The 27489-nt window shown below is 41.7% G+C and overlaps 1 protein-coding gene across 4 annotated transcripts in view; it reads right to left on the bottom strand.

Annotated features, from left to right (window-relative positions):
• Positions 1-444: 444 nt before the first annotated feature.
• akap7 (A-kinase anchoring protein 7) overlaps positions 445-27489 on the bottom strand; it is a 54426-nt gene continuing 27381 nt past the window's right edge. For 2 of the 4 annotated variants that reach the window (XM_082147970.1, XM_082147971.1), the window contains exons 8-9: positions 4777-4812; positions 1250-1968 (exon numbers count right to left, since the gene is read on the bottom strand). In XM_082147970.1, coding sequence (XP_082004096.1) covers positions 1799-1968; positions 4777-4812 — 206 coding nt within the window. In that variant the 3' untranslated portion in view covers positions 1250-1798. Of the gene's footprint in view, positions 1969-4776; positions 4813-27489 lie in introns of all 4 variants that reach the window. The other 2 variants (XM_082147973.1, XM_082147972.1) reach the window with 2 other exon arrangements.

The raw sequence follows: 27489 nt of genomic DNA, 5'->3' as shown, positions 1-27489 counted from the left end.
TAATGTATATTTATGTGACTCTGAAATACCAGGCGTTTGAATATGACAATTTATGATTTCCATACAAATATTTTGCTACTAAACATCTATACAGTGCATGTTGTGCAGAATATGAGCATGTGAGAAGTGGACCTCAGAGGATTGTTTCTGATGAAGTTTTAAAAACTCCTGTAAACACTGTTTTATAGATGAACTGCAGTCAGATAATGAGTGCGTGTGTATTCCTGCGTCTGCGCTCCAGAACACACACACACACACACACACACACACACACACACACACACACACACACACACACACACTCACTCACCTCGAGACTCGTCTCTCTCGCGCTCGGCAGACGGCAGACAATATGCTCATCAGAGGAGAGATGGAGGCGTTGTGAACGCTCAGATATAAACCCTGAGAACAAACATCACATCACTGAGAATGAATCACGCAGAGTCGCCGTCATCTTGTCCTTTATTTTTAAGAGTAAAAAAGTGACAGATGGGAAACAAAAAGTTAAATGATGACATCATAGTCCGGTTCACATGAACACTTCTACACTTCATGGAGACGGGAAACTCAAGGACAAGGAGCATAAAAAGACATCTTAAGGTTCTGGTGAAAATATGAATCTGTGAACTAAACAAAGCAAATGTTCTTCAGTAATATCATAACAAGGTGTGATGTCTCTAAGGCCACTGTGGGTGCTCGTCTGACGCATCATCGGCATCTGACGCATCATCGGCATCTGACGCATCATCGGCATCTGACGCATCATCGGCATCTGACGCATCATCGGCATCTGACGCATCATCGACATCTGACGCTCCAATCAAATCAGCTCAAATAAAGTCAGATCAAAGATCACCATAATCCTGTTTCAGGCCGGCCCCCCTTCAGTGTGTGAGTGTGTGAGTGTGTGTGTGTGTATGTGTGTGTGAGAGTGTTTGAGTATGTGTGTGTGTGTGAGAATGTGTGTGTGTGTGTGTGTGTGTGTTTTACGCTGGGATGGTGGTGTGTGTGTGTGTGTGTGTGTGTTTTACGCTGGGATGGTGGTGTGTGTGTGTGTTTTACGCTGGGATGGTGGTGTGTGTGTGTGTGTGTGTGTGTGTGTTTTACGCTGGGATGGTGGTGTGTGTGTGTGTGTGTTTTACGCTGGGATGGTGGTGTGTGTGTGTGTGTGTGTTTTACGCTGGGATGGTGGTGTGTGTGTGTGTGTGTGTTTTACGCTGGGATGGTGGTGTGTGTCACTCAGGTCAGTGTGCAGCTCCTCCGCCGGACAGGTCGAGCTCCTGCAGGATCTTCGCTCGAGTGTTTTCTTGTGCTAACAGTGTCTTTATGGCCTGTACCTGTGTCCGCCCGCGCTCTCTTTCCTGATCCATCCTGTGCTGAGCGCACACACACCCTACGGCACAACACACACACACACATCATCATCATGTGACACACACAGATACACAGGCATGTTCGTAGCGCGGGTCATGAGTCTGGCTTTGGATTGGGCTGCTGGTCTGCAGGTCACACTGAGCAGTTCACTGTGATTGTCGATGTGAAGATGTCAAAGCTAGATGTTCAGACTCCTGATGCACTCTGGGAAGGATCCGACACACACGAAGCGTGAGAGACGGGGTGAACAGAAGAGGGAAGACAGGGGAATCAGTGTGTGTTTGAGTCCGGTGTGCATCGACACACTCGACTCCGCTTCACTAGTGTTCACACACTCGCTGTCTGCTGACTCCAGCTTCTGTACACACACCCTGTGTGCTGCGGTTGGACGCCGCGTGTGGCGGTGGGGTCAGGGGTCGCGGGGTCATTTGGTGCTGTTGAGTGTGCCGGCGGACCCTGGCGGACCCTGGTCTTTCGGCGCGGAGCCGTTCTGCTGGGTTTCCTCCATGTACTGTTGCACAGCTCGCGACACGGCGTCTTCAACCAGCCGCTTACTCAGACTCACTAACTCCTCATCGTCCGCTTTCTTAACACCTACACACACACACACACACACACACACACACACACACAGAGAGAGAGAGCGGTCAGTGAAAGCTGAACGTTGACCCGCGCACACACACTCACAGATCAGATGAGCAAACACACGTCTAAAGGCCCGTTCACACCAACGAACGATAACTATAACGAGAACTATAAAGATAACTATAACGAGAACTATAACGAGAACTATATTTGCATCCACACCAACGAATGATAACTATAGCGAGAACTATAAAAAGAACTATAAAGATAACTATAACGAGAACTATAACGAGAACTATATTTGCGCCCACACCAACGAACGATAACTATAAAGATAACTATAACGAGAACTATAACGAGAACTATATTTGCATCCACACCAACGAATGATAACTATAGCGAGAACTATAACGAGAACTATAAAGATAACTATAACGAGAACTATAACGAGAACTATAACGAGAACTATATTTGCGCCCACACCAACGAACGATAACTATAAAGATAACTATAACGAGAACTATAACGAGAACTATAGCGAGAACTATAACGAGAACTATATTTGCGTCCACACCAATGAATGATAACTATAACGAGAACTATAACGAGAACTATAAAGATAACTATAACGAGAACTATATTTGCGCCCACACCAACGAACGATAACTATAAAGATAACTATAACGAGAACTATAGCGAGAACTATAACGAGAACTATATTTGCGTCCACACCAACGAATGATAACTATAGCGAGAACTATAAAGATAACTATAACGAGAACTATAACGAGAACTATAGCGAGAACTATATTTGCGTCCACACCAACGAATGATAACTATGACGAGAACTATAGCGAGAACTATAGCGAGAACTATATTTGCGTCCACACCAACGAATGATAACTATAGCGAGAACTATAAAGATAACTATAACGAGAACTATATTTGCGTCCACACCAACGAATGATAACTATAGCGAGAACTATAAAGATAACTATAACGAGAACTATATTTGCGTCCACACCAACGAACGATAACTATAAAGATAACTATAACGAGAACTATAGCGAGAACTATATTTGCGTCCACACCAACGAATGATAACTATGACGAGAACTATAGCGAGAACTATAGCGAGAACTATATTTGCGTCCACACCAACGAATGATAACTATAGCGAGAACTATAAAGATAACTATAACGAGAACTATATTTGCGTCCACACCAACGAATGATAACTATAGCGAGAACTATAAAGATAACTATAACGAGAACTATATTTGCGTCCACACCAACGAACGATAACTATAAAGATAACTATAACGAGAACTATAGCGAGAACTATAACGAGAACTATATTTGCGTCCACACCAACGAACGATAACTATAAAGATAACTATAACGAGAACTATAACGTTAACTATATTTGCGTCCACACCAACGAATGATAACTATAAAGATAACTATAAAGATAACTATAACGAGAACTATAACGAGAACTATATTTGCGTCCACACCAACGAACGATAACTATAAAGATAACTATAACGAGAACTATAACGAGAACTATATTTGCGTCCACACCAACGAACGATAACTATAAAGATTGGATGAATAGAATGGATTCTGATTGGCTGTCAATGTTTTATTGTTTAACAGCTGGAAAAAAAAAATCTGAAAGTGATGCCAACGATATCGTTTCTCTATATCTTTATCGTTATCGTCCCTGGTGTGAACGGGCCTTTACTCAGTGACTGTCGGTCAGACGCAAGGTCCGGGTTACAGCTGCTAATCATGTACCATCACAATGACTCTATTTCTCTGATATTTTAGATTTATATAAACAGGAATATCAATGTAGGGATGCACAGATATAGACATTTTGACTAATACAATAACCAACAATTATTCTGCTGATATGTTCACTACCGTTTGGGGTCGGTGAGATTTTTTTATGTATCTTTGTGTATTCCAAGCATTTATTTGATCAAAAATACAGGAACATTTTTTAAATATTATTTCAATTTAAAATAGCTATTTTCTGTGTGAATATATAGATTTAATGCTCAAGAAACATTTATGATTTTATCAATGTTGAAAACAGTTCATATTTTTGTGGAAACCATCATACATTTTATTTTGCAGGATTTTTTTGATTAATACATTTTTTGAAAAGAACAGCATTTATTTGAGATAGAAATCTTTAGTAACATTATAAATATCTTTACTGTCAATTTTGATACATTTTTAAGTGTCCTTGATGAATAAAAGTTATTCATTTAAAAAAAAAATTACAATACTGACCCCAAACTGGTGGTGAACAGTAGTTTTTTAAAACAGTATTCATAAAAAAAACTAAATTGTCATAGTTTGTGGTTTGAAATAGATAGAATAACCCCTAATTTTATCGAATTATTCTTCTATAGTTATTTGTACAGGTATGTGACTGTTCATAGCTGATATGATAAAAGTGTCTGTTAAACTGAAGCTACAATCGATAATTGCACATTAATGTTTGTTGTGCTTTTTATAGTACTTCTTTTATAGTTAGCTGGCACAGAAATATAATTCACTGTTTGAAAATAATAAAATAACCCCATATAATATTGTCTGCTTCCATTCCAGCACATCAGCTGAGAAGTTACATGCTGATTTGCGCACCCATATATCGTGCATCCCTAAAGCAATGGAAAACGTCACAGTCTCTACTACTGCAAACACACACAGTGGGGGTGAATCTGCGTCTAGTGCCCTCAGTAGTAGGGTAGTGAGGGGTTGAAGTACACTACACAGAGACAGTGAAGGAGGAGCACGTACTTGTCCGTTCAGCACGCTGCCTGCTTTGCAGAAGATCTGCAAGATAAACAACACATTTAGCAACCTGAAGTGATTTGGCCACAACCGCAGCATCAGAAACCATCAGAATCACACAGATGGTCTGTGATGAAGCATGACGAGATCCCACTGATTCACTTCAACGCATCTGCTCAATCACGGCTGATTAATACTCCTGAGATCATGCTTTGTAGATTTAGCAACAATTAGGACAGCTTTGATTCCAGGGCTGCATGTCATGATTGTGACAAAAATGACATTGCTGATTATTTCCCTTGATACTGTAATCATCATGAATAATGTTGAATACAATACATTACACCACATCGACTCCTTGCTGATTCGAATGTCACTGGAAAAAACACACTGTCTACAGTGCATCTCATTCAATAGTAAATCCCAAATCATTTTAAAGGGCCCCTATTATGCTTTTTCAGATGTACCTTTCATGCAGTGTGTGATACAGCTGTTTGTGAATGTAAAAGGTCTGCAATGTTTCAGTGAAAAAAAAAAAAAAATGTTAACTGTGTCTCAATTCAGAGGCAGCATCCTTCAAAGGTCGATTGAGTCACCGCGTCCCAGCCTTCGTTTCCCGGGCAATGAAGGATACAACTCAAAGATTCATTGAACGTGGGTGACAATAGGATTTTTGGAGAGAAAACGCCAGATTACACTTTTAAATGCAGGTATTATGTTTCAACTTACTCAAATATCTAACATATCGTTGAATATTTGTATCGAATGTACAAAAAGAAAAAAAAAACCTTTAGAGCGGTTCAAATGTTGACATATCTTACCAAGATGCGATTATATATAGTTTATACTCTTTATTATGTACATAAATGGACCATGGTGAACATATTTAGACAGGTTGTGAACCCTGTTTGTAACCAGTGAAAACGTTACGGCAGCGGTCACAGTTGCTAGGCGACAAGAGCTAGACCGTCCCATTTAAAAACGCTCAGTCCAACCTTTGTGGATGCAGCCTCTGAACTGGGATGCAGCTATCGTCTCCCAAAAGAAAGAAGCGATTCTGAACTTCCTGAAACGGGTTACTGTTTGTATTTCTGTGTATCAAGTGCTGAGGAAAAGCTGAAATTCAGATTTGCTAATGGGCGTTTGGTTTCGGACCAATCACAACAGACTGGCCCATCTGACCAATTAGAGCAGAGTAGACCAATCACAACAGACTGGGCCATCTGACCAATCAGAGCAGAGCAGACCAATCACAACAGACTGGGCCATCTGACCAATCAGAGCAGAGCAGACCAATCACAACAGACTGGGCCGACCAATCAGAGCAGAGCAGACCAATCACAACAGACTGGACCATCTGACCAATCAGAGCAGAGCAGAACAATCACAACAGACTGGGCCATCTGACCAATCAGAGCAGAGCAGACCAATCACAACAGACTGGACCATCTGACCAATCAGAGCAGAGCAGACCAATCACAACAGACTGGACCATCTGACCAATCAGAGCAGAGCAGAACAATCACAACAGACTGGGCCATCTGACCAATCAGAGCAGAGCAGACCAATCACAACAGACTGGACCATCTGACCAATCAGAGCAGAGCAGACCAATCACAACAGACTGGGCCATCTGACCAATCAGAGCAGAGCAGACCAATCACAACAGACTGGGCCATCTGACCAATCAGAGCAGAGCAGACCAATCACAACAGACTGGATAGCATACTGTTCAGAGTAGGTACTACATTTGAATTAGAATTTACTTCACAACTGTTACAAAAGTATCTTCTATATACATTATAGTATGAATGTGGGCAGCATTAATGAAACTCGGACATACTTCATCTGCCATGTTGTGACGGTCACATGACCTACCAGCATCAGTTGTTTCACTGTCAATCACAAATCCAGCCCAATTTGATTCCGTGATTGATTTGATACTCATAATAACTGACACAACAACTGTGTTCATTTAATCATCATAATCACAGTCCAAAACACAACAACAGTCTCTCTAGAGTCTCTCTGTTCATCTACTGACACACAGAACAACTTAACACTGACTTTCTTCTCAAATCTTCCTGTATTCAGTCACAGTAAAACATTGATCACTGAACACCCACACAAACAAACACTGACATCTTCACGTTTATAAAACTCATGTACGAACGTCAAAAGTGAGGAACAAATCAGGATTTATAAAGGCCAAAGCTGACAAGAAAATGTCCTTGTGCTTTCTGTGCTCATCTATACTGGTAATTCAAATGATCCAACACTGTTTATTACAATGCAAAGATAGATCATATTATAATTATAATCATATAAATATTTGGAAACTTTTGTACATTCACCTTTAGGATCATTCTACGCACGTCATTCTAGGCCACAGATCTCACAACCAAACACAGAGATGATCCGGTCAAGTCAACTTGAGAAACTTTTCCTACGACACTGCCAAAAATGTATTCAGAGATATATTCTTTAAAGACAATTCTTAATCTCTAACACACCTTCATGTTTCAAAGGCTCATTGGAAAAACATGCATGCGGTGACATTACTGTAAATGTTGGTTGTTGTATGTATCACAGCAGTTCAGACACTAAATGTCCGGTGAGTGGCGTAAAAGGGTTAATGTTCGCGTTAGAAAATAATGTACTATCTACAATAAACCCCTAATATACCCAACATGTCATTTTAGCTTGTTTCTACCATATTAGCCCCGTTCTGTCAACACTGCACTGGCTCCCTATTAAACATCGTATGAATGTTAAAATATTGCTGATTACTTACAAAACACTAAATGGTTTAGCTCCGCAGTACTTGAGCGAGCTCTTAACACATTATAGTCCTTCACGTCTATTGCGATCTCAAAATACCGGCCAGTTGATAATACCTAGAATATCAAAATCGACTGCTGGCGGTAGATCCTTCTCCTATTTAGCACCAAAACTTTGGAACAGTCTTCCTACCATTGTCCGGGAAGCAGACACACTCTGTCAGTTCAAAGCTAGACTAAAGACACATCTCTTTGACCTAGCATACACATAACACATTATAGACTTCTATAATTCAATGTTAGGCTGCATAGATTCATAAGAAGAATGGCATCTACGCTAATTTTAGTGTTTTTGTTTATCCCGAGGTTTTCCCGCAGCCTGCCGGATCCAGGCCGTATCCAGATCTGATGAAGGACCTTCGCCTGGACCCGATGACAACGCAGTGCTGAAGTGTCCACTAGTTTCTCCCTATGGAGGATCCCTTTCCCACTCTACAGATAAAGCGTTGTCGGGAGGATTCGGTTCGCGTATCTACCCTGAAGTGACACAATTCTGTATCGAAATGTTAAGGCCAGACAGGTGGTTTTTTGGGGCTTGGTTTGTAGGGAATTACAAACCTGCACACATATATTCAAACGCACATACCACTAGCCTGAACTGGTAATACGCATGTGCACGCCATCAGCGTTCTCACAGGTTTCACGTTTAAAGTCTGTGTAGAGTTTCCTGTTAAACGGTGTGGTGTTAGCGGCCCTAAAGTTAATAACTAATGATCGTTGCGACGGAAGTGAATCAATCATATTAACTTTAGCTGGACAATAACTTTATTCAACAACTGCTATAAAGCCAAAAACAATCTCTGTTACTTCAAACTATCCTTGTATCTCTGTAAAGCCGCTTTGGAACAATCTACATTGTTAAAAGCGCTATATAAATGAAGATGACTTGACTTCTACAAGTCTTTGAGTTTCTCAGACTCGTACCCGAGCGCTTCACATCACGAGAACACTCACACACACACTGCTGTACCAGCGGCGTTTACTACAGCAGAAAACACACACATATGATTAACAGATTGAAAATGTCAAACTGTTTTACTTCATAAATCATGCACTATGATAATAATAAAAGTGTGTTGAGCTCATGAGCGGGAAAATAAGTCTTTAATTATCGATAATCTGCCCCTGTAATCATAATTTGTGTGAAAAGGAATAATATAGTTATTGTTGTTTTACTGCCACTAGTCTTGAATGTATTAGTGTGTATTTGGTGTTGTGTAAAACCGTAAGCAGAGCCATGTCTCTCCACTGAGCCTGTGTTCAGAGCTTTATCTAGTCTAAAGATCCAAGCATTCCTGAAGCAAGCCAAACACAGGGATACGAGGCGTTCCAGAGTGTGCGGATGGCATTTCCTCAGGAAGCTTCATCTCCTGTCAGCTGATCTGGGAGAGGTCGCGACCTCACCTCTCTCCGATCACCCTGAGCTTCCCATCCAGGAACAGTGTGTTTTACTGGAGGACGTCTGTTTGTCTTCGCCCACTTCAGTGAGCAAAGCGCCAGCTGCTATTTCCAGAACTCATCTTCAGAGAAACGCTGCTGGAGTGCGGCCAGAGTGTCTCACAACCGGCACACTAATACAATACAACAACCAGCATGCCACATCACAGCCTCGGCTTTCTGCATCTTACATTTTTAAAGTCCAAATGAGTTTAATTTGCCATCCTTATAGCGTTTAGAGATGCTGACTTTGATGATGCTCATTTATTTAAGTATCTAACCAATCAACCGAGACGGTTTACATGGTGAGAAGCTGCAGGGTTCATGGGGTCGGCGTAGAGCTTGGTTTGGTTCTCCTGTGCAAGAGTGAAATGTTTCCAGAATGCTAAGGCTAAAAAAGGGAAAGGTGTTTGTTTCTACACCCATCTAGTGTACTGGGGCCTATCTTACACCCGGCGCAATGCAGCTCAAAAGTGGCAAAAAAGTGTGTTTTCCTAGTTTCAGCCCGACGCAGTTATCATTTTCTAACAAGCAAATGCATTTGTGCCCATCTGTGTGTCCATGGGCTTCTGGTCTGAGAACGAGGTGTGTTCTGGCGTAATGTTGGAGCGTTGCTATTTTGAGGAACTGAAATAGACTGAGCCATTGACCAACTGAACCCTGGTCTAAAGTCAATGGCGCAGTATTTCTTTTGTTAAAGAGCGCGTTAGTATTGAGCGCCTACAGGCGGGTCCACAACGCGCGTACACTCTTATTACACACACACAGGGCAGCAGCACACAAACATGCCGAATATTAAAAATAAAAGGATTACAATGTAAAAGATTATTATTGTGTACAAGAGATATGGTGGAATCCGGCTTGTCCCGTAGTCCGTAGATGGTATGTTTGCTTTAACCTCACACACACACACACACACACACACACACACAGCTTTAACCTCGTGCACGAGCAGATTCCTCGCTAGAGAAGCGTTCAGTTTTTCCACTTGCAAATCCCATCAGGTAAATAGCGAATCCGCCATGGCGCGAGTGCAACTGGCTTTTAAAGGGAATGGGAAATAAGACTCTGATTGGTTTATTGCACGTAAATCCCAAAACACACCCGTTACTCATTAAGAGAATAGAGACAAAACACACCCATTACTCATTAAGAGAATAGAGACAACCCTTTTAGACCATGCGCCGGGAGCGCCGACCATTTTTCCCATCGTTAAACTAGCAAAATTGGATTCGGACATGCATTAAGTGCACCTCCGCCATGAGCTTTAGACCATGTGCTTAGATCGGTAAAGTAAGGCCCCTGGAGTCAATCTGAGCCTCCTGTACTGGAGTAAAGCAAATTCATCTTGATCTTGGTGTGAACAGACATTTAGGCCTCATTTACACGGCATGGGTCAATAACTGACACAATATGTCAGCTATAGACCCATATCATGACCCAATTCCCATTATTCCTCCCATGTGGCACAGATCGGATATGACCCGCGAACGAGTAAGCAGGAAAAAAGCACATGGATTCCGATATTCTCAGATCATTTTCAGGCCTCATTCATAAGTGGAAATAAATCTGATGCTCTATGTGCATTTGTGAATCAGATACTCCCCCGTCAGTGCGAGTCGACGTCATTGAAAAAGAGAGACTTTTGGAAACATTTCGCGGTAGAGATATATTTATAACAAATTAAACATCTCTAGTTGACTAACAGTATTAATTTCGTTCGTTTGTGTTAAATAAGAGGCGCTGAAATGCGTTTATAATCATCCTGAGTGCTCGCTGCCAGTGTTATCAGTCCCGCTGTGGAGATTCTCTACTCGTTTCAGTGAAATTATACAATAAAATGCACACAAACATGTCTTGATATACAATATCTGATGAACACATTTGGTTTTAATGAGGAAAAAGACTCTACGAGGGCAGAGTCGAACCCAGAACCTCTGACACACTTAACAAAAGTTCAACCACGGGACCAGTAGTGCACTTTAATAGCGGATCTGAGTACATAATCACATTTGTATAAAATAAATTTGATATAAGGATGAAATTATTGTCCCATCTCAATAAATTAAACTCAATGTACTATTGAAATTGATTTCTTGATATCATAATGTTATTTTTTTGTTCATATCGCCAAGTGTAGTGTAAATACAGATATCAGATATTGGTCACTTTCAAAAGATGATCATCAAAAAAATCAGATATAGTCAAAAAATGGGAATTCATAACTACTTTAGGTTTGCGTATGACCTCATTTGTCTGATGTCTCTGGGTGTGTTCAGGGGTAGAGCGTCATGCTCACTTCTTTATAATCGTGCATTTTTGTACAATTATCTTCGTATGAATTCATATGAAATCGCCGCCTTGTCACAGTTGCATTCCCCGGTGAGATCAGGTTATTAACGCTATAATAGTTTCTCATTTACCACCGACATTCAGCAAATACCCATTTATATCCTTCAAACAAGTCTTTGGATATATTTAATATTTAACTGCATGAATAGTGTTGGCTAGAGTGTTTACTCCCTTTGTATGTTTTTAACCATTTCTTTATTACTACGATCACAGAATCAAATAGTTGTAATTTAAATTTCTTTTTCAGGTTTACTTTTTCATCAAGTTCAAATTATTTCTGTGATATTATTTCCTGTCACTTCCGCTTTATTTATATAGAGCTTTACGCAATGCAGATTTATTTTCAGCAGCGCCAGGTTTTGTTTGTTTGTGTGAACAAGCCTTGGATCTGGACACAGATCTCTGTTGGTGATTCATCACGCTTTTTAGCTTTGTCTTAATTCTGAGAGTTTGGCAAATCAGCCGCAGCTCCACATAAACCCAGCAAAAATGTGAATCACACACAGTCGTGTCCAGCAATCGTGTGGCGAGCCGCTGAGAGCGAACAGCACACTCACACACACACAACCCTGTGCGTTTGGCAGTATGTGTGTGTGTGTGTGTGTGTGTGTGTGTGTGTGTGTGTGTGTGTGTGTGTGATGGGTAGGTTTAGGGGTCGGTTTAAAGTGTTTGTGTGTGTGTGTGTGTGTGATGGATAGGTTTAGGGGTCGGGTTAGTGTGTGTGTGTGTGTGTGTGTGTGTGTGTGTGTGTGTGTGATGGGTAGGTTTAGGGGTCGGGTTAGTGTGTGTGAGTGTGTGTGTGTGTGATGGTTAGGTTTAGGGGTCGGGTTAGTGTGAGTGTGTGTGTGTGTGTGTGTGTGTGTGTGTGATGGGTAGGTTTAGGGGTCGGGTTAGTGTGTGTGAGTGTGTGTGTGTGTGATGGGTAGGTTTAGGGGTCGGGTTAGTGTGTGTGAGTGTGTGTGTGTGTGTGTGTGTGATGGGTAGGTTAAGGGGTCGGGTTAGTGTGTGTGTGTGTGTGTGTGTGTGTGTGTGTGTGTGTGTGTGTGTGTGTGTGTGATGGGTAGGTTAAGGGGTCGGGTTAGTGTGTGTGTGTGTGTGTGTGTGTGATGGGTAGGTTTAGGGGTCGGTTTAAAGTGTTTGTGTGTGTGTGTGTGTGATGGATAGGTTTAGGGGTCGGGTTAGTGTGTGTGTGTGTGTGTGTGTGTGTGTGTGTGTGATGGGTAGGTTTAGGGGTCGGGTTAGTGTGTGTGTGTGTGTGTGTGTGTGTGTGTGTGTGATGGGTAGGTTTAGGGGTCGGGTTAGTGTGTGTGTGTGTGTGTGTGTGTGTGTGTGTGTGATGGGTAGGTTTAGGGGTTGGGTTAGTGTAAGAGGAGAGAATATACAGTTTGTACAGTATAAAAACCATTATGTCTATGTGTGTGTGTGTGTGTGTGTGTGAGTGTGTGTGTGTGTGTGTGTGTGTGTGTGTGAGAGAGTGTGTGTGTGTATCTCTGGAGAAGAACCACACAAGGTAATCAAATCTGACCTTACAGAGATGAACTCAAGACCTCAAGGCTGCAGTTTCTGCTCTGATGCACCACTGCCCTTCAGTTCATCTCACACAGACACACACACACACACACACACACACACACACACACACACACACACACACACACACGTCGGCCTCCATACACACACTCACGTCTCTAGCAGAACAGCATCAGATGATGCTCAGCTCTCTCCAGGACGTCAGACAGCGCTGTGTCAGTGTGTGTGTGTGAATGTGTATTATTTATTAGCATCCCACTACTTCAGCATCACACACACGCTGTGCTCTCGCTGTGTTCCTGAGATCCTCCCTCTACACACTCTCTCTCTCTCGTGTGTGTGTGTGTGTGTGCGCTTCTCCGTCACGTGAGCTGTAAGTAGGGCACGGGTTAGCGTACACATGTGCACTCGTCTCCTTCACACGGAGTTCATCTGAACTGAGATGGGTTACGCTCGACTGCGACTGCATCTAATGCTGGAGTAACATGAAGTATGCGCAGCCGCAGACGCCTTCAGTTCACAGAAGCAGACTTTATAATCCTCCATTATAAAGAGCCTTTAGTGGAACGGGAAGAGTCCATGGAACTTAAAGGTTCCAATAAAGAACCGTGATTTTTAAGAGTGTAAACGAACAATTACAACTAATTACAAAATGATTTTTCTTTTCTATCACATCGTATCACAACTAAATATTTGCGCCGTGAAAGTCAAGTGATTTCTATAAGCTTCTCTACATCACACATTTAAAATGATTGAACACACTCACACACACACTCACACTCACTCACTCACTCACTCACTCACTCACTCACTCACTCACTCACTCACTCACTCACACACTCACACACTCACACACTCACACACTCACACACTCACACACTCACACACACACACACACACACACACACACACACACACACACACACACACACACACACACACACACACTAGTTCCAGTGCCTGAAGACTGACGACACACTCCAGCTCTTCTTCATGTAAATCTGTCACAGGGATCGTCAAATTTAAAATGATTGAAATACAGCATGTAAATTGACAATAATCTACACGATAACTTATATTGTGACATGATATATTGTCACATCCGTATATCGCAATACAAAAAGGCAACAATATGTATTGTGTATAGTTCATGATGTATTTTCATCTCCAGAATCATGAATATAGTTATTCTGGCGTCTCTATTGTCCTGTGCTTTGGGTTTCAGCATCAAGTCCAAACCTGTTCATTTACACACACACTGTAATATCAAATCTAGCATTATAATCAACAGTAACATTTTATTTGTTATCCTTTTATCATATGTCTTGAAGTATCGTAATAATATCGTGAGTTCAGTGTCGTGATATGTATCGAATCGTGACATGAGGGTATCATTACACACCTATAACTCATCATAACTCTACAGACTTGCTTTCCGCTCACTGATCTATAAACACAAGCATCACATGATATCATCTACACAACAGATCAGTGTTTCACATCGAGTCGATGCTTCCAGCGCCACAACTCGGTGACTCGTGATCATCTACACTCATGAACACACACACTGTTCTCAGAACAGTTTTCCACAACACTTCATTTCTCTTACGGACAACAACAGCATCCGTAATGATCCTCACCCTGATGCCATCACACCCAGAGCACATGACCTGTGTAACGCCCACATCCAGACCACACACACTCCCACCTGAAGATCCCGATCAGTGCCGAAATCACCGGCAGAGTCGTCTGATAGCCAGCACGCCTCACACACACACACACACACACACACACACCACACAAAGCCTCGCGAGCCTCCGTATCCATGCACTGCAGAGAGACACGGTCTGTGTGAAAGAAAGGAGCGCTCCTCACAGACACACGGCATTCTGGGTCCCGAACACGGGAACACGGGAACACTTACTGAGCTTGTCCTGCGGCCGGGAGAGCGGGAAGCAGCACAACTGCCCCATGGTCCTCTGTGGATCTGTGTTCACGAGCGGGAGCGCTGACACCCAGCCATGCTGAGAGAGAGGGAGAGAGCGTGTGACTGTCTCTCGCTCCGCAGAGATTATGCAAGTGTGTGTGTGTGTGTGTGTGTGTGTGTGTGTGGGTGTGTGTGGAGGGGGCTGGTGGGAGATTGGACGACTGTAGCTCCGCCTCCATCCTCATGCCAGCTTGAATAATTGCTCTGGAACGGACAGAGGCTTATTGCTATGTGTGTGTGTCTACGTGTGTGTGTGTGCTTGTGTGTGTGTGTGTGTGTGTGTGTGTGTGTGTGTGTGAGTGCTTAGTGAACTAGAACAGACCTTTAAACATGCATCTGGCTGCTGCTCACACACCCAGAATCCAGGGCAAGAGATTTCTGCACAAATGAACACAGCAGTGTGTGTGTGTGTGTGTGTGTGTGTGTGTGTGTGTGTGTGTGTTAGCTCTCGCTTCATTAAATCACAATTTAATCTGACATCAAATGCTCTGACAATTAAATTACTCATATTACATTTGACAGTGACTATAAACCATTACATTACTAATTGGACTACGACACAAAATAGCAACTAATTGGGTTTTACGATTCATTAACAATAGTGCTATTTACAACAGAGAGCCTGTGAGTCTTCTGGATCAGCTACACACACACACACACACACACACACACACACACACACACACACACACACACTCACAATCTCTCTCTCTCTCACTCACTCACTCACTCACTCACTCACTCACTCACTCACTCACTCACTCACTCACTCACTCACTCACTCACTCACTCACTCACTCACTCACTCACTCACTCACTCACTCACTCACTCACTCACTCACTCACTCACTCACTCACTCACTCACTCACTCACTCACTCACTCACTCACTCACACACTCACTCACACACTCACTCACTCACTCACTCACTCACTCACTCACACACACACACACACACACACACACTCACAATCTCTCTCTCTCTCACTCACTCACTCACTCACTCACTCACTCACTCACTCACTCACTCACTCACTCACTCACTCACTCACTCACTCACTCACTCACTCACTCACTCACTCACTCACTCACTCACTCACTCACTCACTCACTCACTCACTCACTCACTCACTCACTCACTCACTCACTCACTCACTCACTCACTCACTCACTCACACACACACACACACACACACACACACACACACACACTCACACGTAGTCACACATACTCACACATACTCACTCACACACACACACTATCTCTCTCTCACACACACACACACACACACACACACACACACACACACACACACACACACGTTTACTTGGCTAAATGCAGACGCTGGACAGACTTGTGTTGTTTTCACACACAGATAGTCACACACAGATAGTCACACACAGAGAGTCACACACTAGTTCCAGTGCCTGAAGACTGACGACACACTCCAGCTCTTCTTCATGTAAAGCTGTCACAGGGATCATCCGTCCTCATGTGGAGCAACACATCAGAGAGGCCTCAGTGTGGTTACTCGTATACAGTGGAAGTCAATGGTGACCAAACCGGTTGGGTTGATCAATGATCTTCTGGATATCTCCTGTGCTCCACCAGAGAGTAAGGTGTGGTCGACATGAGGGCGAGAGAACGATCCTCATGTTTGATCAATCATCCTGTCCGCATCCGGCCTCTGAGAGCGATGTCACACGCCTCTGACTCCTGCCATTACTGACTAATGCCATAAATGTTATGCAATCTTATATAACGTGCACACAGTCCAAACTTTATGAAGCCGAAGTCCAGACCGAGAGCATTATGAGTCTGTTTATGACAGATCATCAAGTTGATCTGCGTTTCACACTGTTCCAGTGTCAGTGCAGTTTAGGGTTTTCTTCACATTTTCTTTGTATTTTAGTTCAGTTTTAGAAAGTTTTGCTTAGTAAACTTCAGGAGCGTAACTCACAGAGAGCCTGTGCCGATGCGTGCGTCCAGGAACGTCTCGTCCACACTCACTGAAAGCTCTGATGAGCAGGTATTGCACCAGAATCCAGTTCTCTTTCGCTCTTGAACGAACAACAACACACACATTTATGCCAAAATGTCCGTTTTGTCGAGTATCCTCTCGTCTTAAATGAGTTAAATAAAATCTTAAATGAAAGTCAAGAGTAAATGAGAAAATGAAATGCGTGAGATCCTGCAGCGGCAGCAGATCTTAAAGTGACAGCAGCCTCTAATTCTGTCTGTATTCTGTTCTAAAGTACTTCTTCCTGCCTCTATGTGTTAGTGCTCATGGGTAGCCGTAACGGGTTCCACTCAGACCTTAACATTAAGTATTTTACTGTTATGCGTCAACAAGATTCAACAAGACATGTTCTCCTGGCGATACCCAATGTTTAGATCTGCTGTGGTATTTATGCAAATTAGCACATACGTAATTAGATTATGCACCGTTTGTCCATGTTAACAAACCATTTCATAAAACTTGTAATACATTTTTTGTTTGTCTTGATGTAAGTAATCAACTCAGTAATTTTCATGGTGATATCTAAAGGTTACAGTTTTTACCCTATTCACGTGAGAAGGAGAATGAATAGACTATATTTGGGTCTTTTCGAAACTTTCCCCTAATGGGATTCTTCTGGGCTTTTTTCCCTTACTCAGGACATATTGAGGATACAGAATCAGTTGAGTTAGCTTCTGTTGCAGTTTGTTCAACCTTTTTTCATAAAATGACAAGACTTTTAAGTTAACCAAAGAACACAGGGAACCGAGCAGATCACTCACTGATCTAGACTAAAGAGCGTTTGTAGCTTTGATAAGGATTAATCTATATTTCATTTATAATTTATGCAGTGCAGACTATTTGAATGATAACCTTATTCAATTTCTGAATATTTTGCACCTGTTAGACAGGAAGGGCACAGGTAAATATTACATTTATTATGGGTTTATGTGAGGATTGTTTAAAGTTCACTTATATTAAAAGTTGTTATATTTTTGAAGCCTAATAAATGTTTAAAATTTGGGGGGGAAATAATTTTCATCGAGACATTCAAGGCATTCGTTCATAAAAAGATGCTATTAAACAATTATTTTTAATGTTGTCTTAATGTTGTTTTTACATTACAGTGGAAATTGGGGTCTCACGTTATTTCAATTTTATTTACACACAAAACATTAATGGTGAACATTTTTGACTTTATAAAATGATTCTCTCAAGTCTTGGCAAATGGCCCCTATTAAACAATAAAAAAGTAAGACATATTTTTGTTATACGTAGTTTAGTAGCCTACTATTCTTTATGGCAGAATTTATCATTATAATCAACTTCATTTCTTCCTGGATTTTGTATCACCACAGTCCCTAAATGTATGTAAATGCAGGAAATGGGATTCAAATCGGAAAAAATGTCCACCATTTTGTGTCCCCTCCCACTTCTCAAACCAAAGTTACACCCTTACTAAACCTCATAGCGCTTTACTACTGCTTTTTTCCCGGTCACATATTGTAGTAATCATTGTAAATTATCATCCGAAAGCTTAAACACTCGAAAGGTGTGAAACTGGACGTCGCATTTAAACCTTTTAACGGCTCAATTTGTGTGACATCGACCTCAAATTAACTTGGTTAGACGTATGGCTTTGATCTTCTGTCAATTTTAGAGTCCACATTACTGTGTAAAATATATATTTAGCATAAAATAAAGTTTATTTGCGTGTAAGGCAAGGCAAGGCAAGGCAAGTTTATTTATATAGCACATTTCATACACAATGGCAATTCAAAGTGCTTTACATAGAAGAAATTAAAATAATAAAAAGAAATAAGAATAATTAAAACAGTTTAGAAAAATAAAAAATAAAATACAGTACAAACAGTCGGACGAACAGCGGCACAGTGCTCATTCAGTAAATGCACAGCTAAACAGAAGTGTTTTGAGTCTGGATTTGAATGTGACTACAGTAGGAGCACATCTGATCTCCTCTGGAAGCTGGTTCCAGCTGCGGCTGGCATAATAGCTAAAAGCAGACTCGCCATGCTTAGAGTGAACCCTTGGTATTTCAAGCTGATATGATCCTAATGATCTGAGTGATCTGTTGGGTTTATATTCAGTGAGCATATCTGCAATGTATTGAGGTCCTAGGCCATTGAATGGTTTATATACCAGTAATAATACTTTAAAATCAATCCTAAGTTTAACTGGGAGCCAGTGTAAAGACCTGAGGACTGGTGTGATATGTTCATATTTTCTGGTTCTGCTCAGAATCCTGGCGGCAGCGTTCTGTATGAGCTGCAACTGTCTTATGGTCTTTTTGGGAAGGCCAGTGAGGAGTCCATTACAATAATCCACCCTGCTGGTGATGAAAGCATGCACAAGTTTCTCTAAGTCTTGTCTGGAAACAAAGCATCTAATTCTTGCAATATTTTTCAGATGATAGTATGCTGATTTAGTTATTGCTTTGACATGACTACTGAAACTAAGCTCTGACTCTAGTGTCACACCAAGATTCCTGACTTGATTTTTGGTTGTTTGACCCCTAGAGTGAAGGTATGCGTTCACCTTGAGAACTTCATCTTTGTTTCCAAACGCAATGACTTCAGTTTTGTCTTTGTTTAACTGAAGAAAGTTTTGACACATCCAACTGTTGACTTCATCAATGCATTGGCACAGGGAGTCAATGGGGCTATAATCGTTGGGCGATAGGGCTAAGTACAGCTGTGTATCGTCTGCATAGCTGTGGTAAGAGATTTGGTTCTTTCTCATTATTAAGTGTAATTGCTTTACAGTAAACATAAGTGCTTCACTTCTGCTGAGTGTCTTTAAGGCGAGACACTACAGGTGAATAGGGCAAATTTTTTAAATAATAGATATCACCATGAAACTTCCTCAGTTGATTACTTACACAAGTATATATAAAAAAAGTATTACAAGTTTTAGAAATTTGTATGTTTAATTATGCAAATTATGCATTATCTCATTAAAAATGCATGATTTTGCATTTATTTTCGGTAGATAGATCTGAACATATGATAAAGCCAAGTGCATCATTCTTTTTTCAGAGGGACTTCAGGATATATGCTTTCATTACATAGGAAATCTAAATATACTGTCCATAGCCTTAAAAAATCTATTTTCGGCATATTTTTTTGATTAAAATGTAACATAAATCAGGTCAGGAATGATTTATTAACAAATCCCTCTGTAAATATGACAAAAAACTCATTTTGAGAAAACGGCATTTAAAGAGTTAAATAGCTCTAAATGATATTTCGTGTTAGCTTTAAATCCCCCTTTGGACATTCAGGATTGGTTACTGATAGAAAGGAAATGCCCATATTTGGGTTACGTAGCGTTGTGCAGGAGACTCAGAGCTTTACGAGGAGACCGGTCACGACAGACTTCAGTGAACAGACGGATCTCGGCGTGTCCCGTGGGAATGATACTGTAACTTCCTGGTAAATTCAGGAGAAACTTACCGCCGCATGCAAACAAAATGTAATAAAATAAACATCTTAATGCATATTTTCAACGTTTTCTTTATAGCAGCTTGAAAGAACACATATTGAAGGAGTAAACTAGCCCAACATCTCAAAACTGACTACTGCATGAAAAATCGATGTTTTTGCCTGCCATGTCTCTCCTTAAAAACATCCATTTATTCCAGCATTCATATATCACAACCATTAAAGTCCAGAAGAGGGGCGGCAGATCAAATAATTCGCTTTTGAAAATGAACACATTTAACAATCAAATGATGTTTTGACAGTAACACATTTGCTGCACACTGGTTTACTGAGTTCAGAAAACACTCTCAGTCACGGATTAATGCACTCAAGAGATTCTGTGTGGGATCTTCCTGGTTTCAGCTCAGCTTTAGCCTGTTGTCCTCACACACGTATCGTCACTGAAGAGGCTGGGAATGAAATATCTGTGCAGACTAATAATTATCATGTCTGTTTGCTGGATTGTTGCTCTAGTGGAGCTGAAATATACGATATTTTAATCAGTTTCTGATAGGCACATTTCCAAAGCAAGGCAATTCAACATCCGTCTGTCTGGGACCAGTGTATTTTATGAAGGGGCGAGTGAAAGAGAACCGTACTTGCCGACCTGAGTAGCCTGACTAATGTCAATAACAAAAAATAACTAGTGAATTAGAACGTGAGAATTACTCTGATTTAATACACTTAGTGTAAAAGGCAATTGATAGTAGATATAATAATATGTATAATGTACTGATGGTTACAAGGTTGCGTTATTCGCAGCACACAAAAAACTCAAATGTGAAGTTTTTATATTAATAACATTTGATACTGTTAAGCAACTTCAAGAGTTGTTTTCCTGAATACCATCACGACTGAAAATGTGACATTGATTTCATACAGCAGTTCAATAAACAGTTCAAATTAAGCCACTCATATTTTTGTTCAGTTTCAGCAGAACCACAGCGCATCTCTCAGCAACACTCATCCGTGTTTCATTACCCAATGATTCAGTGTTTTGAACGAATCGATTGAGTCAATGGGTCCTATCTCGCACCCAGCGCAATTGACTTTGTACACGACGCATGTGTCATTCCTATTTTGCACGCGACGCACAGTGGACTTTTCCCTCCACAGACACACGTCGGTAAATTAGGGAATGAACTTGCGCTCCCGGGGGCGGTTCAGCGAAAAGAGGAGGCGTGTTCCGGCGCAAACGTTCCCTGGTGCTATTTTGCAGTTTCAGAAAACAATTCCGCCACTGATCAGGAGAAACCTAGTCTAAAGTCAGTGGCGCGTTGCACATGTTATTCAGAGGCTATTTTAAGGGCGCATGCTTGGCCATAATCAATGTAGCGTGTGCACAACACACACACACTTTGCTTCTCTCATCTACACAGATTCAGCAGTTCACATTTTTGCAAACCATACATAATTACAAGGAAAAATATTACCACACGAGGGAAATCATTGTTGTGTCCATGAAGATGTGAAAAAATAGGCATAAATCTAGCTTACACATTTACCCAAATTATCATACACCTGTTTAACTGAAGCTAATTTGGGTGTGTTTCTCCATCCCCAATGTCACTTCTCTGTGTTTTACGGCCCTGACGAGAACGTCGGTCTCCTCGGCTGTGAACCGCTCCTGGCGTGAGTCTGGCAAATCCACCGTTATAATAGCAATCCGCCATGGAACAAACGCGCCTGCTCTTAAAGGGAATGTGAGATGACGCTCTGATTGGTTTATTTCACGTTATGCACAAACCACACCTATGAGTAATGAAGCGACTTCGGACCAACCCATTTTAGATTTGCGTCGGTGAGTCAATTATCCCGCCGGTATTATAGCAACAGCGCCCGAGACCCGCCCACAAAGTTACTTGCGTTTCGCGCTTGATACTTGCGTTTCAGATCGTTAAAATAGGGCCCAAAGATTCATAAACAGCTGCCTCTTTCTTTAATGAATCAGTCGTTTGAATGAATGACTCACTCATTAAGACGGTCACTTGCCGCCACCTACTGACGGTTTAGTTTCATGTTTAAAAGTATAATGAAGTATAAGTATAATTTTATTGATCAAGATTAAGAATTTAAAATAAAAAAATGCCCTCTGGGTAAATCTATCTTGCTTCAGAATAATATTAATAATATTTACACCAAAAAAAAAAAAAAAAATTCAAACAAGTGAATGACTGATTTACTTGTCTGAAGGAAAAGTACATGACAAGGTTAATGTCGAGCCCTGGTTTGTCTAAAGCCCAGCGTATACTTTTACATGCAAGTGTGACGCAAATTTTGTCCCCAGAATAGAAAGCGCATTGAATTTGTTTTACACTAATCGGAACAGCATGAAGAATAACATATTGTTGATGGGGATTTAAGACAGAAATCTAGGGTAAAAAAACAACAAAACAAAAACATTAAAAAAAGTGTCTTCCCAGCAAGAACGTTCCCATAACGTCTGTATTCTGTAACGTAATGACACACATCACAACATTAATCCGATCTGTAAAGCTGCTGAAATCCCATCACTCACTGCCACAGTACCTCATCACTCCACTACTGAACACAGAGCTCGTACACACACCGTCAGATGTAATCCCATCACTCACTGCCACAGTACCTCATCACTCCACTACTGAACACAGAGCTCGTACACACACCGTCAGATGTAATCCCATCACTCACTGCCACAGTACCTCATCACTCCACTACTGAACACAGAGCTCGTACACACACCGTCAGATGTAATCCCATCACTCACTGCCACAGTACCTCATCACTCCAATACTGAACACAGAGCTCGTACACACACCGTCAGATGTAATCCCATCACTCACTGCCACAGTACCTCATCACTCCACCACTGAACACAGAGCTCGTACACACACCGTCAGATGAAATCCCATCACTCACTGCCACAGTACCTCATCACTCCACCACTGAACACAGAGCTCGTACACACACCGTCAGATGAAATCCCATCACTCACTGCCACAGCACCTCATCACTCCACCACTGAACACAGGGCTCGTACACACACCGTCAGATGTAATCCCATCACTCACTGCCACAGTACCTCATCACTCCACTACTGAACACAGGGCTCGTACACACACCGTCAGATGTAATCCCATCACTCACTGCCACAGCACTTCATCACTCCACTACTGAACACAGCGCTCGTACACACACCGTCAGATGTAATCCCATCACTCAATGCCACAGTACCTCATCACTCCACTACTGAACACAGAGCTCGTACACACACCGTCAGATGTAATCCCATCACTCACTGCCACAGTACCTCATCACTCCACTACTGAACACAGAGCTCGTACACACACCGTCAGATGTAATCCCATCACTCACTGCCACAGCACTTCATCACTCCACTACTGAACACAGAGCTCGTACACACACCGTCAGATGAAATCCCATCACTCACTGCCACAGCACTTCATCACTCCACTACTGAACACAGAGCTCGTACACACACCGTCAGATGTAATCCCATCACTCACTGCCACAGCACTTCATCACTCCACTACTGAACACAGGGCTCGTACACACACCGTCAGATGTAATCCCATCACTCAATGCCACAGCACCTCATCACTCCACTACTGAACACAGAGCTCGTACACACACCGTCAGATGTAATCCCATCACTCAATGCCACAGTACCTCATCACTCCACTACTGAACACAGAGCTCGTACACACACCGTCAGATGTAATCCCATCACTCAATGCCACAGTACCTCATCACTCCACTACTGAACACAGAGCTCGTACACACACCGTCAGATGTAATCCCATCACTCAATGCCACAGTACCTCATCACTCCACTACTGAACACAGAGCTCGTACACACACCGTCAGATGTAATCCCATCACTCACTGCCACAGTACCTCATCACTCCACTACTGAACACAGGGCTCGTACACACACCGTCAGATGTAATCCCATCACTCAATGCCACAGTACCTCATCACTCCACTACTGAACACAGAGCTCGTACACACACCGTCAGATGTAATCCCATCACTCACTGCCACAGTACCTCATCACTCCACTACTGAACACAGAGCTCGTACACACACCGTCAGATGTAATCCCATCACTCACTGCCACAGTACCTCATCACTCCACTACTGAACACAGAGCTCGTACACACACCGTCAGATGTAATCCCATCACTCACTGCCACAGTACCTCATCACTCCACTACTGAACACAGAGCTCGTACACACACCGTCAGATGTAATCCCATCACTCACTGCCACAGTACCTCATCACTCCACTACTGAACACAGGGCTCGTACACACACCGTCAGATGTAATCCCATCACTCACTGCCACAGTACTTCATCACTCCACTACTGAACACAGAGCTCGTACACACACCGTCAGATGTAATCCCATCACTCACTGCCACAGTACCTCATCACTCCACTACTGAACACAGGGCTCGTACACACACCGTCAGATGTAATCCCATCACTCACTGCCACAGTACTTCATCACTCCACTACTGAACACAGGGCTCGTACACACACCGTCAGATGTAATCCCATCACTCACTGCCACAGTACTTCATCACTCCACTACTGAACACAGAGCTCGTACACACACCGTCAGATGTAATCCCATCACTCACTGCCACAGCACTTCATCACTCCACTACTGAACACAGAGCTCGTACACACACCGTCAGATGTAATCCAGGACTTTCAAGAACTTTTCAAGCACTACTTTTTTGGTTTTCAAAGGAATACAATCAGAGCTCTCACCTATCAAACAACATCTTTATTATCTTTCAACTACTAAAAAAAGGTAAACAGATCAATAAAAATAAACTAATAAAACAAAATGGTTCACATAAAGTGCAGCAGATGCAATGACTGCGGAAACTTTAACCATTAAAACGATACTATGACAAAGATATCGCTTTCCTTATTCTCTCATGAATATATGATTGACCTGAAGAATGAAAACTGCATCATATACTTGGATATTTATTTGAGAAATATCAAGCTAATAGCCATGAGAAATGGCTCTATATTTTTTGTGGGAAAAGATAGTTTCGCATGTATTGTCTTTCAATTATTCATGCACTTTTCAAGTACCTTTTCATAAATATGTCTGTTTTCAAGGGTTTTCCAGGAGGACTTACATTTAAAAAAGTCAAACTCAAGCACTTCGAGCACTTAAAGCACCATGTACTGTACGAACCCTGTAAACAGCACTATATACACTATATCTATCCATCAGGACTTCATTACCACACCACTCAAAGCCCAACAATCAGCTTTACAAAAGACCAAACTGATCAGCACTCTTGACATTATTACTGCACAAACACACACACCACATATAGACAGACTCACTAACCCTGGATATCCACACCACTGCATGACAACCAAAGGTCTCAGCCATTATTACGAGTAACGCACCATCAATCATCCCCATTATCATCAGTACATGTAGAAACAGGCATTGGTAATTCCTCACAGCTGTTGTGATGAAGACCTCATGCCTCACACTAGCACTGAATCCTGAAGCGTTCCTGTAAACACACGTGTGCATCTCTCTCTCAGATCTGTGCTTTAACACACGCTGATCAATACGAGAGACAAACGTCTGCCTTCCAATGCTTTCATCAAGCAAACAGATGATGCACAAGTGACAACATCTGGACATCATTAACCAAAACTAACAGGGACACAATGATTTGCATGTTGCAACTTGATCATCAGAGTGTGAACTGAACGGCACACTTACACAGAAACACACATGAGAAACATTATGAAGACGTATTTCCTTTAAGGGTTTCTGTTACAACGGTGTTAGCGGCCGCTAACTTAATAACTAATGATCGTTGCAACGGAAGTGAATCAATCAAAACTAACTTTATCTGGACAATAACTTTATTCTAGATCTGCTGTAAAGCCTAAACACTCTCTGTTACTGTAATCTCCTATTATCACTGTAAAGCTGCTGTGAAACACTCTATATTGTTAAAGCGCTGTATAAATGAAGGAGACTTGACTGGTTCTTGGGAACGCATGTCATCCAGGGATTAGAGAGCCGAGCTTATCCTAGATGAGCTGTGGTCAGACACCGTCATATATTAATATATGTGTGTGTGTGTGTGTGTGTGTGTGTGTGTAGCAGTGACAGAATGACTGGATTCAATCTCAAAGAAGATAAAACATGTATGACGCAACTGTTACAATAATATACGGTCTCCAGTTGTTACAACAGGACAATTTACTCAAACTAAATGTATTAAATTGTAGATTTTAGGAATTTTGAGCAGGGGATGAAGGCAGAGCATGCTGGTATACGCAGGATATCTACATCAATCTGTTGCCAATGATGGGCATTAGTGCTGGGCAGTATGAGCAAAAATGTATATCACAAAATTACACCGGTTTCACGCAATATGACGATATATAAATGTTTTCAAGCAGGACTGTGTGTTAACCACATCTTCTACTGAGTGAGAGAGGAAATACTGCAGTAGATTGACTTAGAACGCCCTATTTTACTGTCATCAATGAATATTGTAGACAAATTCCACACTAATATTAATACAGTTTTGCAGTGTTTACAAAGAGGCACCAGCAGGAGGCGCTGTAGGAGCGGCAGAAACAGCCCCTGCTTTATCAGGAAAAATAAAGAAAGATTAAATTAAAATAACCTCGAAACTCTTCTAAAGACTGTCAGTTCCCCTTCAAAGATACCTTCATATAAAAACATCCACGTCACGCTCTTATTTTGAAATGTGCAGTGCTCATGTTTATTCAACGATGTCAAAGCCTTTTGGAAAATCTATGTGTGGCGGGCAGAGATGATATTGTGACCCAATGTATGGGAAGCACTGTAATATTTGAAAGCTATCATTAATAGTTTAACCTCTCCATCTTCACCGTCACGCTCAGTAACACACATCTGTGCATCAGACCCTCTCAAACAGTGTTGCGCCGCCTTCCCAGCGTGGTTTAAGCGACATACACCGATATTGTGGTATATTAAAAATGAATATCATAAACAAAAATATGAACCGGTATATTCAAATATT

This window comes from Leuciscus leuciscus (assembly GCF_965113295.1).
Source record: "Leuciscus leuciscus genome assembly, chromosome: 19".
NCBI lineage: Eukaryota > Metazoa > Chordata > Actinopteri > Cypriniformes > Leuciscidae > Leuciscus > Leuciscus leuciscus.
This window is presented reverse-complemented; position numbering and strand designations above follow the sequence as displayed.